The sequence below is a fragment of the Engraulis encrasicolus genome, chromosome 8, assembly GCF_034702125.1.
Source record: "Engraulis encrasicolus isolate BLACKSEA-1 chromosome 8, IST_EnEncr_1.0, whole genome shotgun sequence".
NCBI lineage: Eukaryota > Metazoa > Chordata > Actinopteri > Clupeiformes > Engraulidae > Engraulis > Engraulis encrasicolus.
In genome coordinates, this window is record NC_085864.1 from 43,363,691 (window position 1) to 43,384,128 (window position 20,438).

General features: G+C 44.3%; 2 protein-coding genes across 2 annotated transcripts in view; both read right to left on the reverse strand.

Annotated features, from left to right (window-relative positions):
- The window catches only part of nectin3a (nectin cell adhesion molecule 3a), a 140,261-nt gene extending 136,275 nt beyond the window's left edge, over positions 1 to 3,986 (reverse strand). The window contains exon 1 of the mRNA XM_063205767.1: positions 3,750 to 3,986. Within this exon, the coding sequence (XP_063061837.1) occupies positions 3,750 to 3,843 (94 nt within the window). The 5' untranslated portion in view covers positions 3,844 to 3,986. The remainder of the gene's footprint in view (positions 1 to 3,749) is intronic.
- A 9,989-nt stretch (positions 3,987 to 13,975) lies between these two features.
- diabloa (diablo, IAP-binding mitochondrial protein a) lies at positions 13,976 to 19,315 on the reverse strand. The gene is made up of 6 exons (XM_063205768.1): positions 18,975 to 19,315; positions 18,516 to 18,645; positions 16,545 to 16,670; positions 16,116 to 16,226; positions 15,728 to 15,824; positions 13,976 to 15,304 (listed from the first exon to the last, which is right to left on the reverse strand). The coding sequence occupies exons 1-6, from the start codon at positions 19,106 to 19,108 to the stop codon at positions 15,099 to 15,101; spliced, it is 804 nt and encodes a 267-aa protein (XP_063061838.1). The 5' UTR covers positions 19,109 to 19,315; the 3' UTR covers positions 13,976 to 15,098.
- Between the last annotated feature and the right edge of the window lie 1,123 nt (positions 19,316 to 20,438).

The window sequence follows — 20,438 nt, forward strand, 5'->3', positions numbered from 1 at the left end:
CCCACAAACGTTTCAACTAGACTACAAGCCCAGTACTGTAAAAAAAATAAATCGAAAAAAACTCCAGTTTATTCAAAACTCAGCTGAGAGACTGTTCACACACAAACACATTAACTAATAGAACCACTCCACCGAAGAACACATTCACTCCAATACAAGTTGATCCGCAGTTGGCGGCCCACGTCAGATGCACATCCACGCGTTACCAAAATACTCTGGCTAGTATTTTAAGCTGTTAAGGATTTTAGGCCACACGCTGCAGCACTACTGACACACACTGTGTCCTTCCACATTCCTGCATGAGCCGTTACATCTGTTGAGACCCTCCGCCTGAAGTCTGAAGAGTCCAGATGTGCCACCACCACCCGAAACGAATCGCAGAAAGCTCCCTTCTGATACAGCACCCCGAAAGAACACTGCTCTACCCTTATCCCAATCTCAAACATATCACAGAAGCAGCTTTCCAATGACACCTCTCTCCACAGCCAACCAAAAGGCTCAAAGACTTTGGAGGGATACTCAGGGAGGCTTCCCCTTCTATGCGGCCCAACAGAGGGACTCCCTCTCTGGGATAGCCTCTATCAGTCCGTCCCTCCCTGGCAGCCGAGCTCCAGTCCCCTGGGAACCACATGTGGAAAGTGAACAGTGAAGAGCCCTCTCTCTCTCTCTCTCTCTCTCTCTCTCTCTCTCTCTCTCTCTCTCTCTCTCTCTCTCTCTCTCTCTCTCTCTCTCCCATCCCCAACGGCACCCGGCCTGACGGATTCCTCTGGCACTGACCGCACCATAACAAAGCTTGCCATGTGTATCTCTCCGAGTCCTCTGTCCCTTCGCCAAACTGCTGCTGAAGTGCACTGAGCCATGTCCTTCATGTCATGTGAAATGTGCAACGCAAGTAAATATTAGTGTTCCTCTTATCACCGCGACTGTTATTACACTCTTATTAACCGGTAACACTTGAGATCAGAATGTGGTTCAGACACACAAGCCAGACGGCTCTCTGCTCTCCCGTCCATGGATGCTTTTATTGGGCTGATTACTTGTAAAGGATACCCTTCCCTCCCTTTTTTTTACCGTGGTGGGTTCCCCCCTCTCGTTCTCCTTTCTTTCTCTACCTTTTGGCTTTGGCTGGTTTAATGCACCTTGCCTGTTTCAAATCTCTCTTATGAGCGAGATTCTTCTGGCTGGTCGTTTAGCGTTCAGCCAGCTGAGCCACTTTGATTTACCCATGTCTATGGGTCGGGGCCATATAAATAAGCCTTCGCTTGTCCTGCTGACTGCACATGCATAATGACCTCCCCGCAGCTGGCCTGTTTGTGACAGCGGGGCTCTCTGCTTCTCTCTCTCTCTCTCTCTCTCTCTCTCTCTCTCTCTCTCTCTCTCTCTCTCGCTCTCTCTCTGCTTCTCTCTCTCTTTCTATGCTCCTCTCTCTCTCTCTCGCTCTCTGTTCCTCTCTCTCTCTCTGCTCCTCTCTCTCTCCCTCTCCCTCTCTCTCTCTCCCTGCTCCCCTCTCTCTCTCTCTCTCTCTCTGCTCCTCTCTCTCTCCGCTCAGAAGGTGCTCTGGCGCCAGGCCCAGCGGCAGGTCAACAGCCTACCTCCAGACTCGTATAAGCCTGGCTACAGCCAAGCGAGCGCCTCTCGTAGTACTCATTCCCTCGCTGCCACAACACACACACACACACACACTTCCCCTCCCCACGCACACTCACAGTCCCTCTCTCTCTCACACACACACACACACACTCCTCCCCCCCAGTTTAGGTGAAATATGTCTTCATTTTCTCCCCCTGCTTCATACAGGCAGACACACACCCAGCCCTCAGAGGTTTTACCCTCCTTTCTTTTGCTTGAAATGTTTCCACTGCAGCCCCCCAACACACACACACACACACACACCAAAGTATATACACCTACACACATGCACACTCAGTCATGGAGGACACATAAACACACCACACACACACACACACACACGCAGGCACATTCAGTTACACAGTCTCTCTCTCTCTCACACACACACGTAAACTATTCTGCAAACTATCCTCTCCCATTTCAAAGTTGGCCAGTAGCACCCGCTCTGCCGCTTTCTTCTGCATGTCTAACATTGCATCATTTTGATCTCGATCTGAGAATTTCCCGAGTGATAGACAGAAGAATCCCAAAACGCAGCAAATGCACTGTAGTCAAAAAGTCTTGCAGCTGTAGTAGAGCGTGTCAGAATGATGCAGTTACAAAGAAAAATAGTCTCGCTTGGAAAGTTCTCGAGTTCGTTTTTGGCCAGTGGTGAAACACCAGTTTTAAGCTGCATGCATAGCACAGCTGGATGTGGAGGACAGCAGGTGACTACAGTTTAAAAGTGCAGCACATCCCGGCTATCTGGACCTGATCTGCCTTTTCTATCTACCTCTACCAGCGGGGGATGAGTTTGAGTGTTGTTGATACAAGGTGTCAGGTGAACAGCCTTGAAACACCATCACTTTAGCCTGCGGGTTACACACAGTAAAAGGCTAATGGTAAGGTAAATGAGGGTAAGGTTACAAATGATGGGAAATCGCACACCGTGGAGCTGTGTGGCTTTTAAAGTGAAGTCTGAAAGAACACAGTGCTAAAGTGATATGGACCAACTTACTGTCAGTGCTTACACATGTCCCGCACCTATAAATTAATTAACCGCACACTAAAGCTGCACTGGTAGGGGCTATAACTTTTCGCCAAAGTTGGCATTAATTTAAAACTTACAGTAGAATGCCTCCAACGCACGATATTTGCCCCAATATTTCAAGAGCGCTCAACTCCGACCCCATACAGTTTCATTTTGCACGATTTCAATATGCAAGAGAGAGGGCATCGCATAGTTGTTTTCACCTTGGCAAGTGCCGAATGAAAAATAGCATGCCATGAATCAAATGATTAACGTTGAGCTAAGCACGTAAATGCTACCTTCTGGCCGAATCACATCCTTCTCAAATACAGGCACTCTCAGCTCGCGCTAGCTTGCGATGATGACGAGTGCTGCCCAGCGCCGTGCTCTGTCCAATGCGGATCAGAAGTAACACAACACCAGGGTACCGTTAACTTCGACGAAGAAGCGGGCATGGTAGTACGGAACAAAATCATGGCCTATAACTTGTTTGTGTCACAAAAGTGCCCTAAAATCAGTGCATTTTTATCTTGACAGCAATGATCGTGTGGTAGACCATTGTGGGTTAACACCTCCAGGTAGCTGTCCCGTCACGTACGTAGATAATAGATGCCCTCAGTGTGAGAGAATTGCTATGTATGGTCCGCGAGCAGTACAACTTTCCCCATCGAAGTCACTGAATTGCAGTCACGAAACATAGCCATAACTATGGCGAAAACTTTTCCCCGAACGTTAACGTCTCCGAGCTTAACGCATATAACTGTGTTTATAACCGAGGTACAGAAACATCTGTCAACAGCACAGCATCAGAACGTTACGTTTCATTCGCTCTTTAATTGGACAACTGCAGGAGCTAACGGTATTGTTTCAGATGTAACGTACCGGACTGGCCCGTGGTAAAATAGATCAACCAAGACAGCCAGCATACCTTCACAAATATATTGACGACCGCTCTTTTCTGTTACTTGGAGCCATGCGTCTCTACCCAACTCTACCTACAGACAAACTTAGCTAAGTTGACAAGGCTAGCTGCAAGAACTGCAGCAAATGAAGGGCTCTGATCCAAGCAGCGGCTTACAAATAAATGAATGAACAGCGGCAAGAGTCTTACCTGAAATCCAATAGAAAAGAAGCGAGACGAGTGTTTGTAGTCCACAAAGTGTGTGATTACTCCTGTGGCAGCGAAGTCGTAGTCTTCTCGCCATGATTCCTAATAGCACACAACTGCTCTCTCCTCTCCCGAATGAGCTCTGAGTTGATACTTGCTTGCTTCACTTCAGCCTTGGAGAAACGCTATCGGATCGAAGCATGTGGGCCGTACCATTCTAAAACACTTCAGCATAGAGCTCTAGAACTCGCGGACCGGTGTCCTGCAGGAATCTAAACAAAGCCTCTCCCAATATTATTCACGACACACATAAGATGATTTAACCACTTTTCAACAACACTATTCCAAATATTTAAATGTGAAGAGGGTGAGCAATTATATTAAGACCGATAGGTTAAAGTCAAGTAGCCTATGCTTTTACGGGACGAGACCCGTTATGAGTAAAATGGTTAATTAGTTGTCTTGCGACAAGAAACCCTTGGGGATGCCCTTTATCAACTCTGCCTCCGCTTTACTCTGTAAGCCAGGTCCCTGCAGGATAATTTACTAACCTTTTGAACATAAGCTACACAGAGAAACAGTTTGATTAATGGACGTGTTTAGGACTGCAGAGCACCCCGCTCATCCAAGGATGTGGCTTCCCAGGATGACAACATTTGGGTTGCCTGCCCCTATTCTCATACTTGTTGCCTCTGTGGCATTTCCTTCTGTGGTTTTATATTTATTTGCCTTTCCTGCACAGACACCTCCCAACAATGGCTGGCTATAAAGAAACATTTCCTTCTGGAAATAAAACACTGTCAGACAGACTCAGACAGTGTGTTTGGCTAGGTTAGTTCAGATCTGTAAAGGCTTTTTGCGTGATATTGGAGAGATGTTGACTTATTAAAGTGAAGACTCCTCACTTGGCTAATGCAGAAAGTGGGCAGAAACCATTATTATTGTGTTGCCATGATAGACCTATAGGCCTGAGAGAGTTGTAATGTGTTGTTTAATCTAGCCTAAATGACAGTCTAATGAATAAATAAACTGTCAGCTGTATCTCTGTTGCCAAACAAGGACAATGTCACCACATTCAGTAGGCTGTGTTCATGCCATATCAGTGTGTTCCACGACAAAAACAAATCCTGACTAAGGAAAATGAGAAACATAATTTTTGAATAATTGTATCATGCCAGCAGCATTAATGCATACAAAAAAAAACCCAGACCACTGTGGTCACCGGAAAACATGCAGCAGTAAGCAAATACTGCCCTCTCTGTTTACTGATTGACATTAATTACTGTTGGCTGGTCCACCCCACCACCCCCACAAGCCCCCAACCTTGTCCTCACAGGAACATTAACCTCCGCTGCAATCCCCCTTATCTCCCCCAACCAGGGCTGAACTGGGGGAGAAATAGGGCCCGGGCACTGTTGGCTTAAAGGGGCCCCTCATGATTTGTGACGCAGAACTGACTCACCTGTGGGCCCCCGCACCATCATGGGCCCCTATTTTCAGAAATGGAAAAATGAGGGTGCAGGCCCCACCGAGAAATGCCTGCTATGCCAGATGGCCAGTCCAGTCCTACCCCCACCCTCTAGATAGGCCCCAGAAAAACCAGACTCTCTCACGATGGGCTGATTTCTTTGAGATGAGCTACCAATAGGCTTTTAACATAGCCCAAACCCAAGCCCAAATCTAGGCCTAACCACTCGGGGAGCTTTTGTAATGACTACTTGGTAGCTCAGCTCAATGGGTAGCTCATATCGACACGACAGCAAGGAAGGTATACTGTGTGGTCTGTTGTGCGTTTAAAAGGCCGGGTAGCTTGGCTCGACGAGTAGCAGATATGGTCATGACACTGGCACCCCAGTGCATCCGTAGATTAAAGCGAGCCACACGCTGGGTCCCCACTCGGTAGCTCTTGATTCTTGTCCAAATTTATGTCTTCAAAAGGGTGATAAATCCACAGGTGAGCAGTGCCATTTGGCTCAGTCAATCAGCGCTCACTGACACAACTTTTAAAGATTAACTGTATTTCACCCTGCGCTCGCTCTCTCTCTCTCTCTCTCTCTCTCTCTCTCTCTCTCTCTCTCTCTCTCTCTCTCTCTCTCTCTCTGTCTCTCTCTCTCTCTCTCTCTGTCTCTCTCTCTCTCTCTCTCGCTCTCTCTCTCTCTCTCTCTCCCCCTCTCTCTTTCTCTCTCTCTCCCCAGGGACTGCTGGCAGTGGGGAGGGGATTTAATAAAGAAACTCACCAGGTTAAATATTTCCTATTGTTGATGTGTAGCTATATGAATGATGTAAATCTTGTCCTCGGCTGCTGCTGAACTGGTGCATATGGCTCTGTTTAGTGTGTGTGTGTGTGTGTGTGTGTGTGTGTGTGTGTGTGTGTGTGTGTGTGTGTGTGTGTGTGTGTGTGTGTGTGTGTGTGTGTGTGTGTGTGTGTGTGTGTGTGTGTGTGTGTGTGTGTGTGTGAGAGAGAGAGAGTGTGTGTGTGTGTGTGTGTATGTGTGTGAGTGAGTGAGTGAGTGAGTGAGAGAGACAGAGAGAGAGGGGGGGGGGAGCAAGTGAGAGCAAGTGAGAGAAAGGAGGTGGGGCGGGGGGGTAGGGTACTTGTCTGTGAATATTTTGTGTCAAATAAAGTAACGTTTTTCAATAAATAACAACACTAATGTATTCAACGAAGTCTGTCTACGCTACTCATTGTGAATAAGCACTGGATGAAGATAAACTTGGCCCATTGCGCTGTTATTGTTCACAGGCCTGTTCTCTTTTTTGTACACAAGGGCTTTGGATCCTTCTGTTTCTGCGTGGTTGATCTTATTTCCCTGATTGATTTAATAACGATCACAAGCTGGCAGGTTGGAGGGGTAGAGAGGCAGTAGTGAGGCAGTGCTTGGCCTGGCTTGGCCGCTCTCTCATCGCCTGACCTGGGGGTGGCCATCTCCGGGTCCAACCACCAGAGTCCAGATTTCCTCAGCAGCAGTGGTGTAGTCTACGTAGAACGCAGGTATACGCAGTATACCCACTTCAAATGTTCAGGGATTTCAGTATACCCACTTCTAATTGATTAGTCCATTATTTAGAATAGCACAACTATATACAGTATACCCACTTCAAAAAATGCCCACATATACAGTATATCCACCACAAAAAAGTAGACTACATCACTGCTCAGCAGTACTAACAGACAGAGAGGCCTAACCGGACATGGCGTTCCACCACACAGACACCACACACAGACACATGGGTAGCCCCACTCCTGTTGAGTAAGCAAAGGAGAGCCCTCAGATTTTCCAGTCTGACTTGAGAAACCTACAGAACCTACAGAAAACTAGCATCCCAACTCGTCAATTTACTGTATGACTTCCTTTGACCTTGTGACCACATACACTACCTACTGTATACCTTGTGGCAGCATAACTTCACTGATGGTTAGGGAAAGGTCTAGGTTTAGGCCACATATTCAACATGCAATGTGGCAGGTATGTCCTCAAAGTCAAAATTGCAGTCTGGTCACCGGCCGTCAGCAATTGACGAGTTGGGATGAGACTGTGTCGGAGAAACGTACCAAACCAACTGAGAAATACTGTGCAATATCGTCGCCCCGGCTGTGATACATGTAAGCGAATTCCACCCGCTTTCAACCTGCTCGCTCGCCTCGCGTGGTGACGTAGCATCGTTTACCGGTCAAATTAGCTTAGCTTAGCAAATGCTGTGGTCAAACAACCGTCTCTCTTCAATCACAAACACTGTATGTACAAATTAAAATGATGAAACAGGAGCGAATATATTGGTCACCTTAACCCAAGTGTCATTTATTTTAAAACCATCTGTGAAAAACGATCGGCAGATTTGACACCACCGAAATCAAAACAGCCTCCATTTTTAATATCCCAGTAGTGCTGGTGACGCACGTGACGTCATGGCGTTGAAAGCTCTCCCATTGGTTAACGCTTCGCGGTGCCGCTACATTTTTCAGCCAAGCTCAACTTTCTCGCCTCGCTCGCCCACCGCCCGCCACCCTCGCTTCCCTACGTCACCACTTCTCGCCTCGCTGCCGCGTCCCAACGGAAAATAATGGAACGCCACGCTTCTACCGCTTTGGAAGCGCCCTTGTAAATTGGGCGTTAGTCCACCATCTCTGAACCTGGAGGTAAAGAACCCCTCAGCAGTACTGACATACAGAGCAACCTAACTGTAGATGGCCTTCCAGCAAAGATACATCCATGTTCGATCAAATGGGTCAGTTGTCCCGGGGCCAGGGAAAGAGGGGCCCAGAATTGGAACCCTGTTACATTATTCAGACTAGGGGCGTCAGCTGACCTAACACTATACAGGGACACAGTAGCATGTTTTTTTTTCTTGTTTTTTTTTTCTTTTTTTATCTTTTAGTGAAACTCATACCCGCCCACAGCAGATAAATACCCAGGCACGTACCACTGTAACATAGGTCTGGCGACGCCCCCAGTATGCTAAACTTGAGCTAAATTCCAAGATAGAATGGTTGTTTTTCTATTTTTTATCTTTTGGTGAAACTCATACCGGGGCACAGCAGGTAAATACCCAGGCACGTGCACCTGTAAAATAGGTCTGATGACGCCCCTGATTCAGACGGGGACCCATTCAGTTGATTTTGTTTTGGGCCCAATCAAAGCTGGCAGAGGCCCCTGGGCGCATGGGTAGGTCAACACGTGTTGAAGAGGCAAAGGACAGCACTCTTTTTTCCCAACTTTATTAGCCCATGAATGTTTTGGGATGAGTGCCCTTCGTCAGTGTGGAATAGTAATAGGCCAACAACGCCATTACACACACAGACATTCAGACACACACACACATGCACACACACACATACAAACACACACACACACACACACACACACACACACACACACACACACACACACACACACACACACACACACACACACACAAAGAGAGGGAGAAAGCTTCACAAAGACAGATACTAAGACAAACACTAAAATACACACACAAACTCACAAAGTATATTTGTGCACTCATTCATACACCCACCCATGCACACACACACACACACACAAACAGCCCTGCATGCTCATATTCTCTCTTGGCTCGCTGTAAGCTATGGGGCAGCCAAGCTAAGGTCTATGGGTGTCACCCCCACTCCCCCATGTTTATGATTGCACTGCGACCTACTCAGTAATGAGCTCTCTCTCTCTCTCTCTCTCTCTCTCTCTCTCTCTCTCTCTCTATTTCTCTCGCTCTCGCTCTCTCTCTCTCTCTCTCTCTCTCTCTCTCTCTCTCTCTTTCTCTCTCTCTTTCTCCCTGGGCTGCTGCACAAAATTCCACCAAGGCCTGACCTCTCTGTACCAGAGGGAGGTGAGGAAAAACAGGGAGAAATTATTTTTTTCTGTCTGTGTGTGTCTGTGTGTGTGTGTGTGTGTGTGTGTGTGTGTGTGTGTGTGTGTGTGTGTGTGTGTGTGTGTGTGTGTGTGTGTGTGTGTGTGTGTGTGTGTGTGTGTGTGTGTGTCTGTGTGTGCGTGCGTGCGTGCGTGCGTGCGTGTGCGTGTATGTGTGTGTGTTTGCTCTCTGCTGATAGAAATGTGGTTATAACGACATAATAATGTCCTATAGAGATGCTATTCTTGGCGGCTAAAACAAGGATACCCTCACGGATAGGGGTTTCCTCATTTCCTTTCGGGGGTTAGAGAGAGAGAGAGAAAGAGAGAGAGAGAGAGAGAGAGAGAGAGAGAGAGAGAGAGAGGGAGAGAAAGAGAAAGAGAGACTGGTAGATACAGTAGATATGACTACGATAGATAGATAGATAGATAGATAGATAGATAGATAGATAGATAGATAGATAGATAGATAGATAGATAGATAGATAGATAGATAGATCATCCTATTTTTGACTGTGTAGTTATTTTGTTCTTTCTCCAGACAGACAGTGTATAACTGACGCTGAATACTCTGTGTTTTTGTGACGGCAACTTAAAGTTGATAATTGTGCCCAGATCATAATTAGCAGCAATCTACTCCGGGAGAAAATGGGATGAGGGAGAAATTACTCCTCATAATAGACCAAGACCTACAATTACCATGAAACAGTAGTGTGTAATAATCAGGATTTATGCTTAATCCGGGTAGTCATTTTTCGTCTCTGGAAGAGACATTTTTGGCCCGTGTAAAGAGGGAATGGAGAGCGAAAGAGGCGGCTTGATAACTGCTGTTTAAGCAAAGCGGTGGCTTGGAAAATTATGTCTTCTTTTGAGTGGGGTAGGTTTCCTTTTCTCCGTAATGTGCACAAAAACCCTGTCCTTTGCACATCATGAATAAAGCAGTGGAGCAGAAAAAATGAAAGAGAAAAGTTGTGTAAACTGTTATATGTCGTGGACTTCTGAGGAGGAAATGAAACCCAAAATTGTGGCGCTGCAGTGTGGTTTAATTTCACTGGTGTGACCCCAAGAAGCGAATCCACTCAAATTCTCAAGTTCCCAATTTCGTGTAATTCCAAGGTGTGAAATATTAATTTCCGAGTTTAGAATGCGAAAGTATTGCACAGTCATCGCTTTTGCGTTTCGCAGCAAAGTAATGATGTTGGACAGGTACTTTCACTAAGTCTTTTGTCAAATTATTGGAAGGGCCTTCACTCTGCCTGGTAATACATTAGATTGACTGAAAGTAGAGTACAATGAAATCACACATTGAAAGATGTTATGCGAATAACATTAACTGAAAATGGATACCTTTTTGTTATGAGAGCTGTTTAATGTACAAAAAAGTGTGGCTGGTAGGCCTAAGAGAACTCGACCTCTGAAGCTGGGGACATTTTTAGTGAATAACATTGCCATCTACAGGCTAAAATGAATACCACACTTAATTACATCCTTATGGATGCTTTACCAACATTGATTTTTATGTGTGAATACAAACACAAGGTGCTTACTCACATTTTCTGTTAGGTTTAAGCTACCAACATTTATCTCTAATAACCTGTACAGAAGAGTCACAGAGAACTTGAGTTAAATTCAACACTTGCAAGGAGGGTGACCAGGAGACTGCTTTCAATTACAATGTCCAAGCTCACTCTGAAAACAGCCTCCTTTCTCCTTACATTTTATTGAAGGATAGCCCTAGTTACAATTTCGGTTTCAATTGGTCTAAGGGGAGGGGTAATTAGCTAAACCAGTTGAAACCAGTTTACACAGTAGCATATTTCTTAGCAGAATACCAGTTTACACAGTAGCATATTTCTTAGCAGAATATCTTGTTATTTAGTTGAAACAGACTGAATGTGACCTTGTCCTTTTCTCCTCGCCTAATCAGAGAGCGTTTGCTACAGTTGAAGAACATTCCTGCTCTCTCTCTCTCTCTCTCTCTCTGGCCCGCAGGCACGGAGCAAAAGCAATGACACATTCAGAATATACGCACACACATATGCCCACCCTGGGAAAAGAGTTAGACAAAGTGAATAACTTATGTACATTACTCCAACATTTTCTTTCAAATGTGAATATATGTCAATTTGGGTCTGTGTGGGGACATCTGCATTAGCTCACATATCAACACATCTCCCCAAGACATGAAATATGAGACAGAGCTCAAGAATTCCAGAAGAAAGAAACAAAAAATAAACATGAGAAAGAAATCATGGCGATGTGAAGAAGTCTTCGGGCCGCTGCGTAAACGCAACACTCCATTTAGTTTCTTAGAGAGTTAATGGTCCACATAGGCCACAACAATCCCACTTTGACCTTCCTCACTTTCAGCTCTGACCTCTTTAAATATGTCTTCACTTCAGTCTACAGGGCCCATTGGTTAACAAAAACACAAAACAACATGGGTGTGCGTGGAAGTCTTAGGATAAATGACGGTGAGTATATAATACATGTAGGCTATGTGTACGTGTGTGTTTTTCTGGTCTTGAAAATCTCACCAAATTTGCATATATGATGATACATTACAAAGTACCAAATGTACATATATGATAGGATATGTCAATTTAATACTGCTCCTCTGTGAATGGGTATGGAGTCATTGCCCCAAACCAAAGAGGTGATCTGTGTGGGAAATAGATTTGTGAGTAAGTTATCACAGACTTGAATGAATTCAGGAAAGTAAAGATTTACTGCTCATGTCTTCAGCATCTTAGCAGATGAAACGTGAAACTTGTTTCATATGACATCATCAGTGACAGATGGGCTGTTGTCAGAATTATTAGCTGGTTGAAAAAGAACAGAGAGAAGCTGTTTATGAATGAATGGAGCTGACAGTTTTACAAATACCCCGCACTCTGGCTTCTGACACAGTATAAATTCTAACCATCTAACGATTTCCGCAGCATAGAGTCATTAAGAGCTTTATCTGCTGTGATGTCACATCGTTTAATCTGCTTTGAGTTTAAAACCTAAAACAGACCTAGAGAATGTTTACGTGAACTCTGGAACCAAAGATGCACAGATCTGCAGTGGTGACAAACAAAACCGGTTGAGCGGAACTTCAGTAAAAATGAAATAATTTGTGGACATTGTTGCTATGCACATAACAGGAAATATCTCAGGGACTATTTTCTGAATCTGAGCGCAAAACATGACATCATTTGGCCACATGCTAAAGACAATGGCTGTCTTTACAAAGCACAACTCCAACAGTGAGGGAACACCCTCTTCATTTTGAAGTAAATAAAGTGGCAAGAATAAGTTGGGACTGAAGGTGATTTTCTTCAAATGCTACTATTACTATGTCAGAACGCTATAAAGGACTTTTAGAAAAAGCACAACAAAATACCTCCTCTTAATGTATGTTCTCTACAAGTCTTCTGTTGTCCAGTCTTGCACTTTAAATGTCTGTATGAGCAATGTCTACGTCCATACTGTCTTATGTCCATGTATGAGTACTGTCTATGTCTATACTGTCTATGTCCTTACCTAGATTAGTCTATGTCTGCATGGGAGAGCAAGAAACGCAATTTCAAATTCTTTGTATGACCAGTGCATGTAAAGAAATTGACAATAAACTTGACTTGACTTGACTTGACTTGAAGCTGAGCAGTCCTGTCGACAGCAGGGAACAAAGGGGTCTGTTGTTCCAGGCCCAGGGAAGGAGGGGGCAGGGCCCAGGGAAGGAGGGGGCAGGGCCCAGGGAAGGAGGGGGCAGGGCCCAGGGAAGGAGGGGGCAGGGCCCAGGGAAGGAGGGGGCAGGGCCGCTGACAGCTTTGGCTGGGCCCAGGACAAAGACATATGAAAAGGCCCCAAACCCAATACTTACAATGTAATGACGTTCCAATTCTGGACCCCTCTCTCTCTGGGCCCGGGACAAGTGACCCCTTTGTCCCTCCCCCTGTCGGCTTCCCTGGGAGGGAGGGGGGGATGGGTGATTAGAATTGGAGGACACTACATTTTAAGTATTGAGAGGGGGGAAATTTTCAAGTGATGTCCCAGACCTAGTCAAAGCTGACAGCGGCCCTGGCCATAGTCCTCTGTTTGCCAATCGGCAAGCAGGAAAAACAAATCAGCCATGAACTGTTTATCTATTTCTGGCTGAGTTTACAGAGTGACAAACAAACTCCTGTTCAGACTGTAAATATAAAATTTCCCAGGAGAAGTGCAGGACTCAGCACAGGTATTCGTTCCAGAATATGACGTCCGCAATAACACATAAGTCCAAGGGCGACTACCTCCACGGTTCCAGGGCTACGCTCCCCTATAAGAAACGTTCCTATTTCTCACTCTACTACTAAAACTAGAAAACAACAGCTAAATATACTAATTACATATTACTCAAAAGGTGCTGATCGTTACAAGCCTCAGAACTGCTGGGGCTCTGTGAGCTGAAAATGCTGACATCGGCAGGACATTTTTTAGGCCCTACGTTCTTGTTTTGCTTGGCAAGTGTATATATATAAAAGTTGTGTGCAGTTTAACAGTGCTATAAAAGAAAATCACCAAAATTAGATGTTCTGCTTCCACTCCTGATCCGTGTACGTACGGCTGAGGGTTCAGCAGCCAAGTCCAACAGCCGAAATGAAGGGAACGTTCCCTGAATCGCATCATAGCTCCCAGCCCTGCACTGCAATGACATCTTTATGCCAAATATAAAATGTTGCTTTCAAATAAAACAAAATATACCAATTCGGTTTGGTCCTTTACAGACAAGAGAATAGCTATTTACTCATTATCTTGCCAAGCAAGAAATGAACGCTGAAATGCTTGCTTGTTTTATCAAGATCATGACTTTAGTGAACATTGCTGTATTGAAGAAGAGTCAACTTGTGCTTTATATGTACAAAAATAATATATTTATTAAATATTATATAATATAAACAACATTCAAGAAATTGAAAGTGGTTGTGGTTATCACAAATAACATCTTGATCTTGAACAAAAAAAATACATTCAACATCACACACGCACACAAACAAGCATTCCTGACTGAAGACAACTTCATTCTTAACAACACAAATCAGACATTTCTACTTGGATAGTCTCAAGGATAAAGTAGTCAGTTTATCTGATTACTGGGTTCCAAATCCAAAGCAATCCTAACTAAACTTCTTGTGTATTTCAAATGGGTAAATAAAGGCATCAACAAAATCTGGAGAAAAATATTACACAGCTTTCCAAGTAGTAAGACAATCTCCAATTGATAATCACTGTATGATAAACAAAAGACAATTGTTGAAGATGTTTGCAAAAAGATTGCATTTTACGACAACAAAAAAAGTAATTCTCAAATTTCCCTTGACTCTTGACAACTTCACCTCGGAACAGTTAACACAGACAGCCAGTTGCACTGTGCAGTGTTTGTATCCGTTCCAAGAGGCACAACATTAATTGGCATTACTCTGCCTTTGGCACCAGTCTATCTGAAAGGCGTGAGCTAATCCATGCACAAACACAATTAAACAAAAGTGTTAGACATATTTTTACAAATGCTACAAATGTTTCATAAATGGTATAGATGATCTATCTACCTAATTGTTGTGTCTTAACCTGGGGTGCACTTCTCAAATATATCATTGCAAGCCAGTTAGCAAATCAGTTGGATGCAAATGGAAAATTGCAGTGCGATTAACATGGTTTGTGCCATATTTAACAATAACGTCTTGGCAAACACAATCCTGACACACGGTATGTATAGCTATGTAATATGTGCTATCCTGAGGTCATCTTGTTATGCACACTGGTAATGACTGGTTGCCATGGTTAGTCTTCCCTCGGGTAGGCTTAAAGACAGCAAATAGCATTGCAACCAAATAAGTTGCTAATGTAGTTAGCCATGAAACTTTCGAGAAGCACAACCCTGACATATGTACAGTTTATGTCCAGTGTCCTATCATGAGGTCATTTTGTTTATGTTTTTGTACACTATAGTGATAGTAGTCATGGTGATCTAGTCTTCCCTCAGGTAGGCCTCGGGGATGTCCTCCACGTTGATGTCGTGGCTGGAGGAGGCGTACTCGGCCATCCTCTGGATCTCCTCGGCCTTGGTCTCGGCCAGCTTCCTCTCGGCCTCCTTCACCAGCCTCCGCACCTCCTCAACCTGGAACTGGGCCATCTGCACCTGGGTCTTGGCCGCCACAGACGCATGCTCCGCTCCTGATGGGGGAAGACACAAGGAGACAGGTCTTAATATGTGATGCTTATGCGCTGTGCTAATGTACTTTACTAAATGTAAAACGAACCCCACTTTGCATTTGCCCCTATTGTTCTGTTTATTTCCTGTGCACTTTGTATCTGCAAGTGTTGAATGCTGTGATTATGTCCTCGATCGTTAAGTTACTCTGTATAAAGTGTCTGCCAAATGTAATGCAACTATCAGGGCATCAAAGAAAGAGAGAAGAAAATAGCAAAACTCCCCTCTGCAAGCTGACTACATGGCGTGAGGCTAGTTTTGTGCAGCCTGTAAATTAACGGTCAGTGCATGTTGTCTGATTAGCTCGTCAAACGGTGTAGCAAACTGATTAGATGTGTGTCATCATGAACTGAAGTCGCTGAAACAACTCAAAGTTGCTTGCTTACCTGAGCTATGTGCGGTCTCTGCGGCTAATTCACAGATGTTGACGGCATTCAACCAGTTGGATTCAAATCGATTGCAGGCCTCCAGTCTGTCACCAACCTGAAAATAAGATACAAAATATTACCCTACTATGTTCTGTTACTCAAGTCTGTAAAATTCAAAATAATCGTGTTCAGAGCCTGTGTAAGTCTCTGTGAGTGTTTGTGTAAATGGGTTTACACGTATTAAATCCACATTTAACTTAAACTAATTAAATTAACTTCAGTTTTAATATAAACATATCCACCTCTTACATATTTGCAATATTGCTCTTTAAAAAAAAACACCCAATCCTCATCTAAAATAGTTGTCAGAAGAATGTACAATCTGTTCCACTGAACAAAAACACACCTCAACGCGCTGGCCAATGATAACCTGCCAAATGCTGTCCTCCTCCGCGGGGGTCAGCTTTCCGATGGAGGCCAGGTACCTCCTCTGCAGGGCAATGAGGGTGTGCAGTGCCTACACCAGGAAGAGGAGGAGAAGGAGGGGGAGGAGGAGGAGAGGGGCAAAGTCCCATTAACAACCACAACATGCAGTATTGAGATTAGAACTTTGCCTTAATGCAGTTTGTGAGGGAAGCCAAATTAAGCAAGTTTTGCAATTATGTGATAAGAATATGGCGCTTATCGATGTAGTCTTTTGTTACATTATCAGTGAGTGGCTGAAGAAAAGCTGGGGTGTGTGTGTGTGTGTGTGTGTGTGTGTGTGTGTGTGTGTGTGTGTGTGTGTGTGTGTGTGTGTGTGTGTGTGTTTTAATGTCGACAGCTGAAGACTTACTTTGGCATACTGTGTGAGGGAGTCCACAAGGGCCAGGGTGGTCTGGGAGAGGTAGGTATTGGCGCTGTCCAAAACAAGGTTTGAGGCTCTTCGGATCAGAGATTCATGAGACAGTTGTTCTGCTTGCTGCAAGGAAATGGCAGATTTAATTATGCATGGCAAATAATACAAATGCATTTTGTCTTTATATTATGACAATATAGCAAAACGGAACGATTGTATGAATTCCATTTGCACAAGACAGGTCGTCGTTGGAGAGCACATGGGTCTGATCAAGTGGGCGTGTAGCAACCCAATGTAAGTAGGCTGCTGGATGTGAGTGCCCGGATATCCGCCCGAGTATTTGCATGCATTTGCATTCATTTCCACCATCAGGAATGCTTTGCGGTACCACAGCTACCCTATGTGAGTCGCGCTGTGTCGCCTGACTGTCCCTTCTATAATATGATTGTAGCCTACCGTAACAACTCGGCCTCGGCCCCCGCCGCAAATATCCACCACACCACCACGGGTCCTCTGGTGTTGTGACCGTTTTAGGATCTTTTTTTCATATCCAATACTTAGTTCTACACATTAAGAGTGACAATTCCATCATGATGTTTAAACGATATGTGCGAATGCAGTCATGTTGAATTTAGGGTGGCCAAACCATGCCAGGTCATGAAGAACGTGCATCACATTATTTAAACAGCTCGTGTAAACGGTTATCCTGAGTGCCCGTGTCTTTTTGGAGATCGGAGGCTTGATTAGCAAAGATATGGGAGAGAAATTAGTTGTGCGCGCGCACACGTACCTCTGCACAATATCCACCGGACACGAAGTTACTGGCTCCAATATTTCAGCGTCCCGCTTGATTCTGTAGGCTACTGACACTTTTAAGTTATAGGCTCTAGTCTCCAATGTGCCTAGTTTCAAGTGTTGTTGGCATCAATCTGCACAATATAGGCCTATGCGGCATAACTTTTCGAGGGCTACATTTAGACCGGGTAAAGTATCGAGCATGGTCTGTCCCTTCAATAATATTAAGAGTGTCCCGTAACAACTCGGTCTCGGCCCCCGCCGCAAGTATCCTCCACCACGAAGGTCCTCTGATGTTGTGACCGTTTTAGGATATTTTCATATAATACAGAAATAAGAGCGTGCGCGCGCGCCTCTGACTGTATCTAGACACGGAGGGAGAATGGCTCCAATATTTATATTCAGCGCCCAGTTTAATTCTGCACTGACACTTTTAAATGTTATGCCCAGATATTCTTTTAACTTGTAGGATGTCCTGATGTTATGTTTCACTAATGTAAGGAGTAAAACTCAGAAACTTCCTGGGTGCTAGCTACATTTAGACTGGGTAAACTCGTGACTTCAATGCCTTCCGAAACGGGCTATTCCAGTGTCTATTTTAGACTACTATAGATAGCCTTGTGCAAAACTTTTTATTTAACATTGCGAATGGGCAGGATGATTTGCTTAGACACGCACGTGCTTCAGAGCAGCTAGAACTGTGCAAGGTGACTGCTGCAGTTTTCAGCTCAGTCCTCCTGGATAATAAAAACAAAATAATGCCGACGAGAAAGTAATGCCGTTATCTTTTGATGGATTCCCTTTGGGTGCCCGGTTGAGACAGTTTAATTTTCACACCCAAATCAATTGGGTTTTAAGTTATAATTTCATTTTATATTTGTTTATTATTATTTTGATGTCACAGGGCCTACTCTTATGATTGGGAGATCAAGGAACTCTCTGGTGTCGCCGAAACGGCGATGTGCTGTGGGCTCTTTACGCACGGCACCCATGTCCCTTCCATCTTCAGTCAGACTCAAATCGGACCGAAATCAAGTAGCTGAGGTTAAACTGTCGTAAATACACGACCGAAATCGAGTAGCTGAGGTAAAAAAGACGTAAATACTCGGGCGGATATCCGGGCACTCACATCCGGCAGCCTACTTACATTGGGTTGCTACAGGGCGGACTCACCTGCGTGAAGGGGACAGAGCACAGTCCGCTGCCCACGCTGAAGGGCACGATGTTGGTTCTGACGGTTTCGGGCAGACGGAGAAACTGCCGATGAGTCAGTTTGTTATTGCCCAGAGCACAGACCGTGCTTCTGTGGAAGCAGGGGAAAAAACAGAGTTCAGCAACTGCTCCGCGGTGCAACTGTATCGTCGTGCAATGCTAGCTTCATGCATTAGTGAACCGTAGCGCTAACGCTACTGTTTCTGACGTGATTTCAAGTTATCCCTGTCCATGCATTCATCAGTCAATAGTTCAAGTAGCTCTAGACAACATGGCAGAGAGAACGCTCGTGCACTCAGCAGAGCAGATCAGACTGAATCACGAAACCACTGACATTTCGTGAAGCTTGAATTCACTTCTGTTGTTTTACTACCACGCGTTGTTCGTAAATGGTTTGATCACACATATATTCTGATTTACCTGAGGAAGTTGATGTAGGACAGTCCTCTCCTCAACGAAGCCATTTTACTGGAGTTCAAAAGGAAGTTGGTCCGACTTTGAAGGAGTCCGCCGGTGGTGGTGAGACAAGAACAGCATTGCCTTGCAGCCTGCATTCTGTTGTTCGGTGGTGCTAAAATTTTAAATGTAGTTTAGGGACTAGTTTGTTAAATTAAAGTAATTTCCTTAGTTTTTTTCTTATATATTAATTGCAATTAAATATTTTCGCTGAAAAGCTGTCGCTGAAGCGTTTGCTTTTTCAAAATAATAATAGTAGTAGTTCGCCACCTAGTGGAGATGTTCCTAATTTGCCTGTTCTAGCTCCTCGAAGTGATCTGACAGGGGAGAGTGACAGCCTGCCATTTATACCTCTCTGGATGGACATGCCTATTGATTTGTTTACTTTTCCCTCTAACGTTGTGCTTACCGTGTCCAAGGCTGCAACCACATTTACGTAGGCACTACGTTGATAGACAGCTTATGTCAATACCCAAACTACGAAAGCAGTAGGCCCGTGCATGGACATAGGCCGCCTAACTCTACGTTAGCTTATGAAGGAGGGTAAAAAAAATCTATGCTATAGACTGAGGAATGCATGCATTTATGATTACTTCTGTTCAGTGTTGCAGTGGTACAGATTGTCAAAAACACAATTGCAAAACTTGACCTATCTTGCACTCCATGACCTGCTGAAAAAGCAATTCTCAGATTGAGGACATGGAGTGTATACCAGATCTCCATGTGCCCCAAGGAATACAGGGCTACTGGGAAAGCAATGTAAATAATTGGAATGAAAGGGGGCAATATGTTCCTCAATAAGTTGCCAATAACAAGGTTGTGTGCTGTGCTATTATACAGAAAAGTCTGTCTCATTGAAATGATGGATCATGCAAACAAGTAGGCCTGTAGACAGGGGTTGAAATGGGATTTTGGATTTTTATGGGGTCAGGGAGAACAATCTTTTTTGTGATTGGTTAAAAATGTGAGTAAAAGTGCTAATGCTTCTAATTAAGCATGCACAAGCTTATGTGGCACCCTGGAAATGGAATTCAATACTCATACTGCAGTACTTAGAATATAGGCCCAGTGTGTAGATAGGGACGAGGTAATGCTAAATCATAATATAATAGTCATATAATATAATGTAATGTAATATAATATAATATAATATAATATAATATAATATAATATAATATGATACAATATAATATAATCTATAGGGAAATGCACCTGAAAGGTCATGACACCAGCCGGCCATCGAGCATTTGCCTCCCAAAATGTCTGTGCATGCTACTGTGATTTCTGAGTTGTTTCATGTGGAACAGTGTACAGTGTGCCTTCCATATCAAACCTGAAAATCTTTGTGCGGATGGGGTTGTATTGATCATATAAATAGGGTACATTCATTTCATTCATTTATGAATTATGCCTCCATAATTGTGGAAA

Bases quoted from the DNA above. Each gene is read 5' to 3' on its own strand.
- diabloa (XM_063205768.1), bottom strand. From the start codon at position 19,108: ATGCAGGCTGCAAGGCAATGCTGTTCTTGTCTCACCACCACCGGCGGA. The intron at 18,646-18,974 runs GTAAATCAGAAT...CTGCTTCCACAG, and splicing joins TCCTACATCAACTTCCTCAG to AAGCACGGTCTGTGCTCTGG. The intron at 16,227-16,544 runs GTAAGTCTTCAG...TTCCTGGTGTAG, and splicing joins CCCTCACACAGTATGCCAAA to GCACTGCACACCCTCATTGC.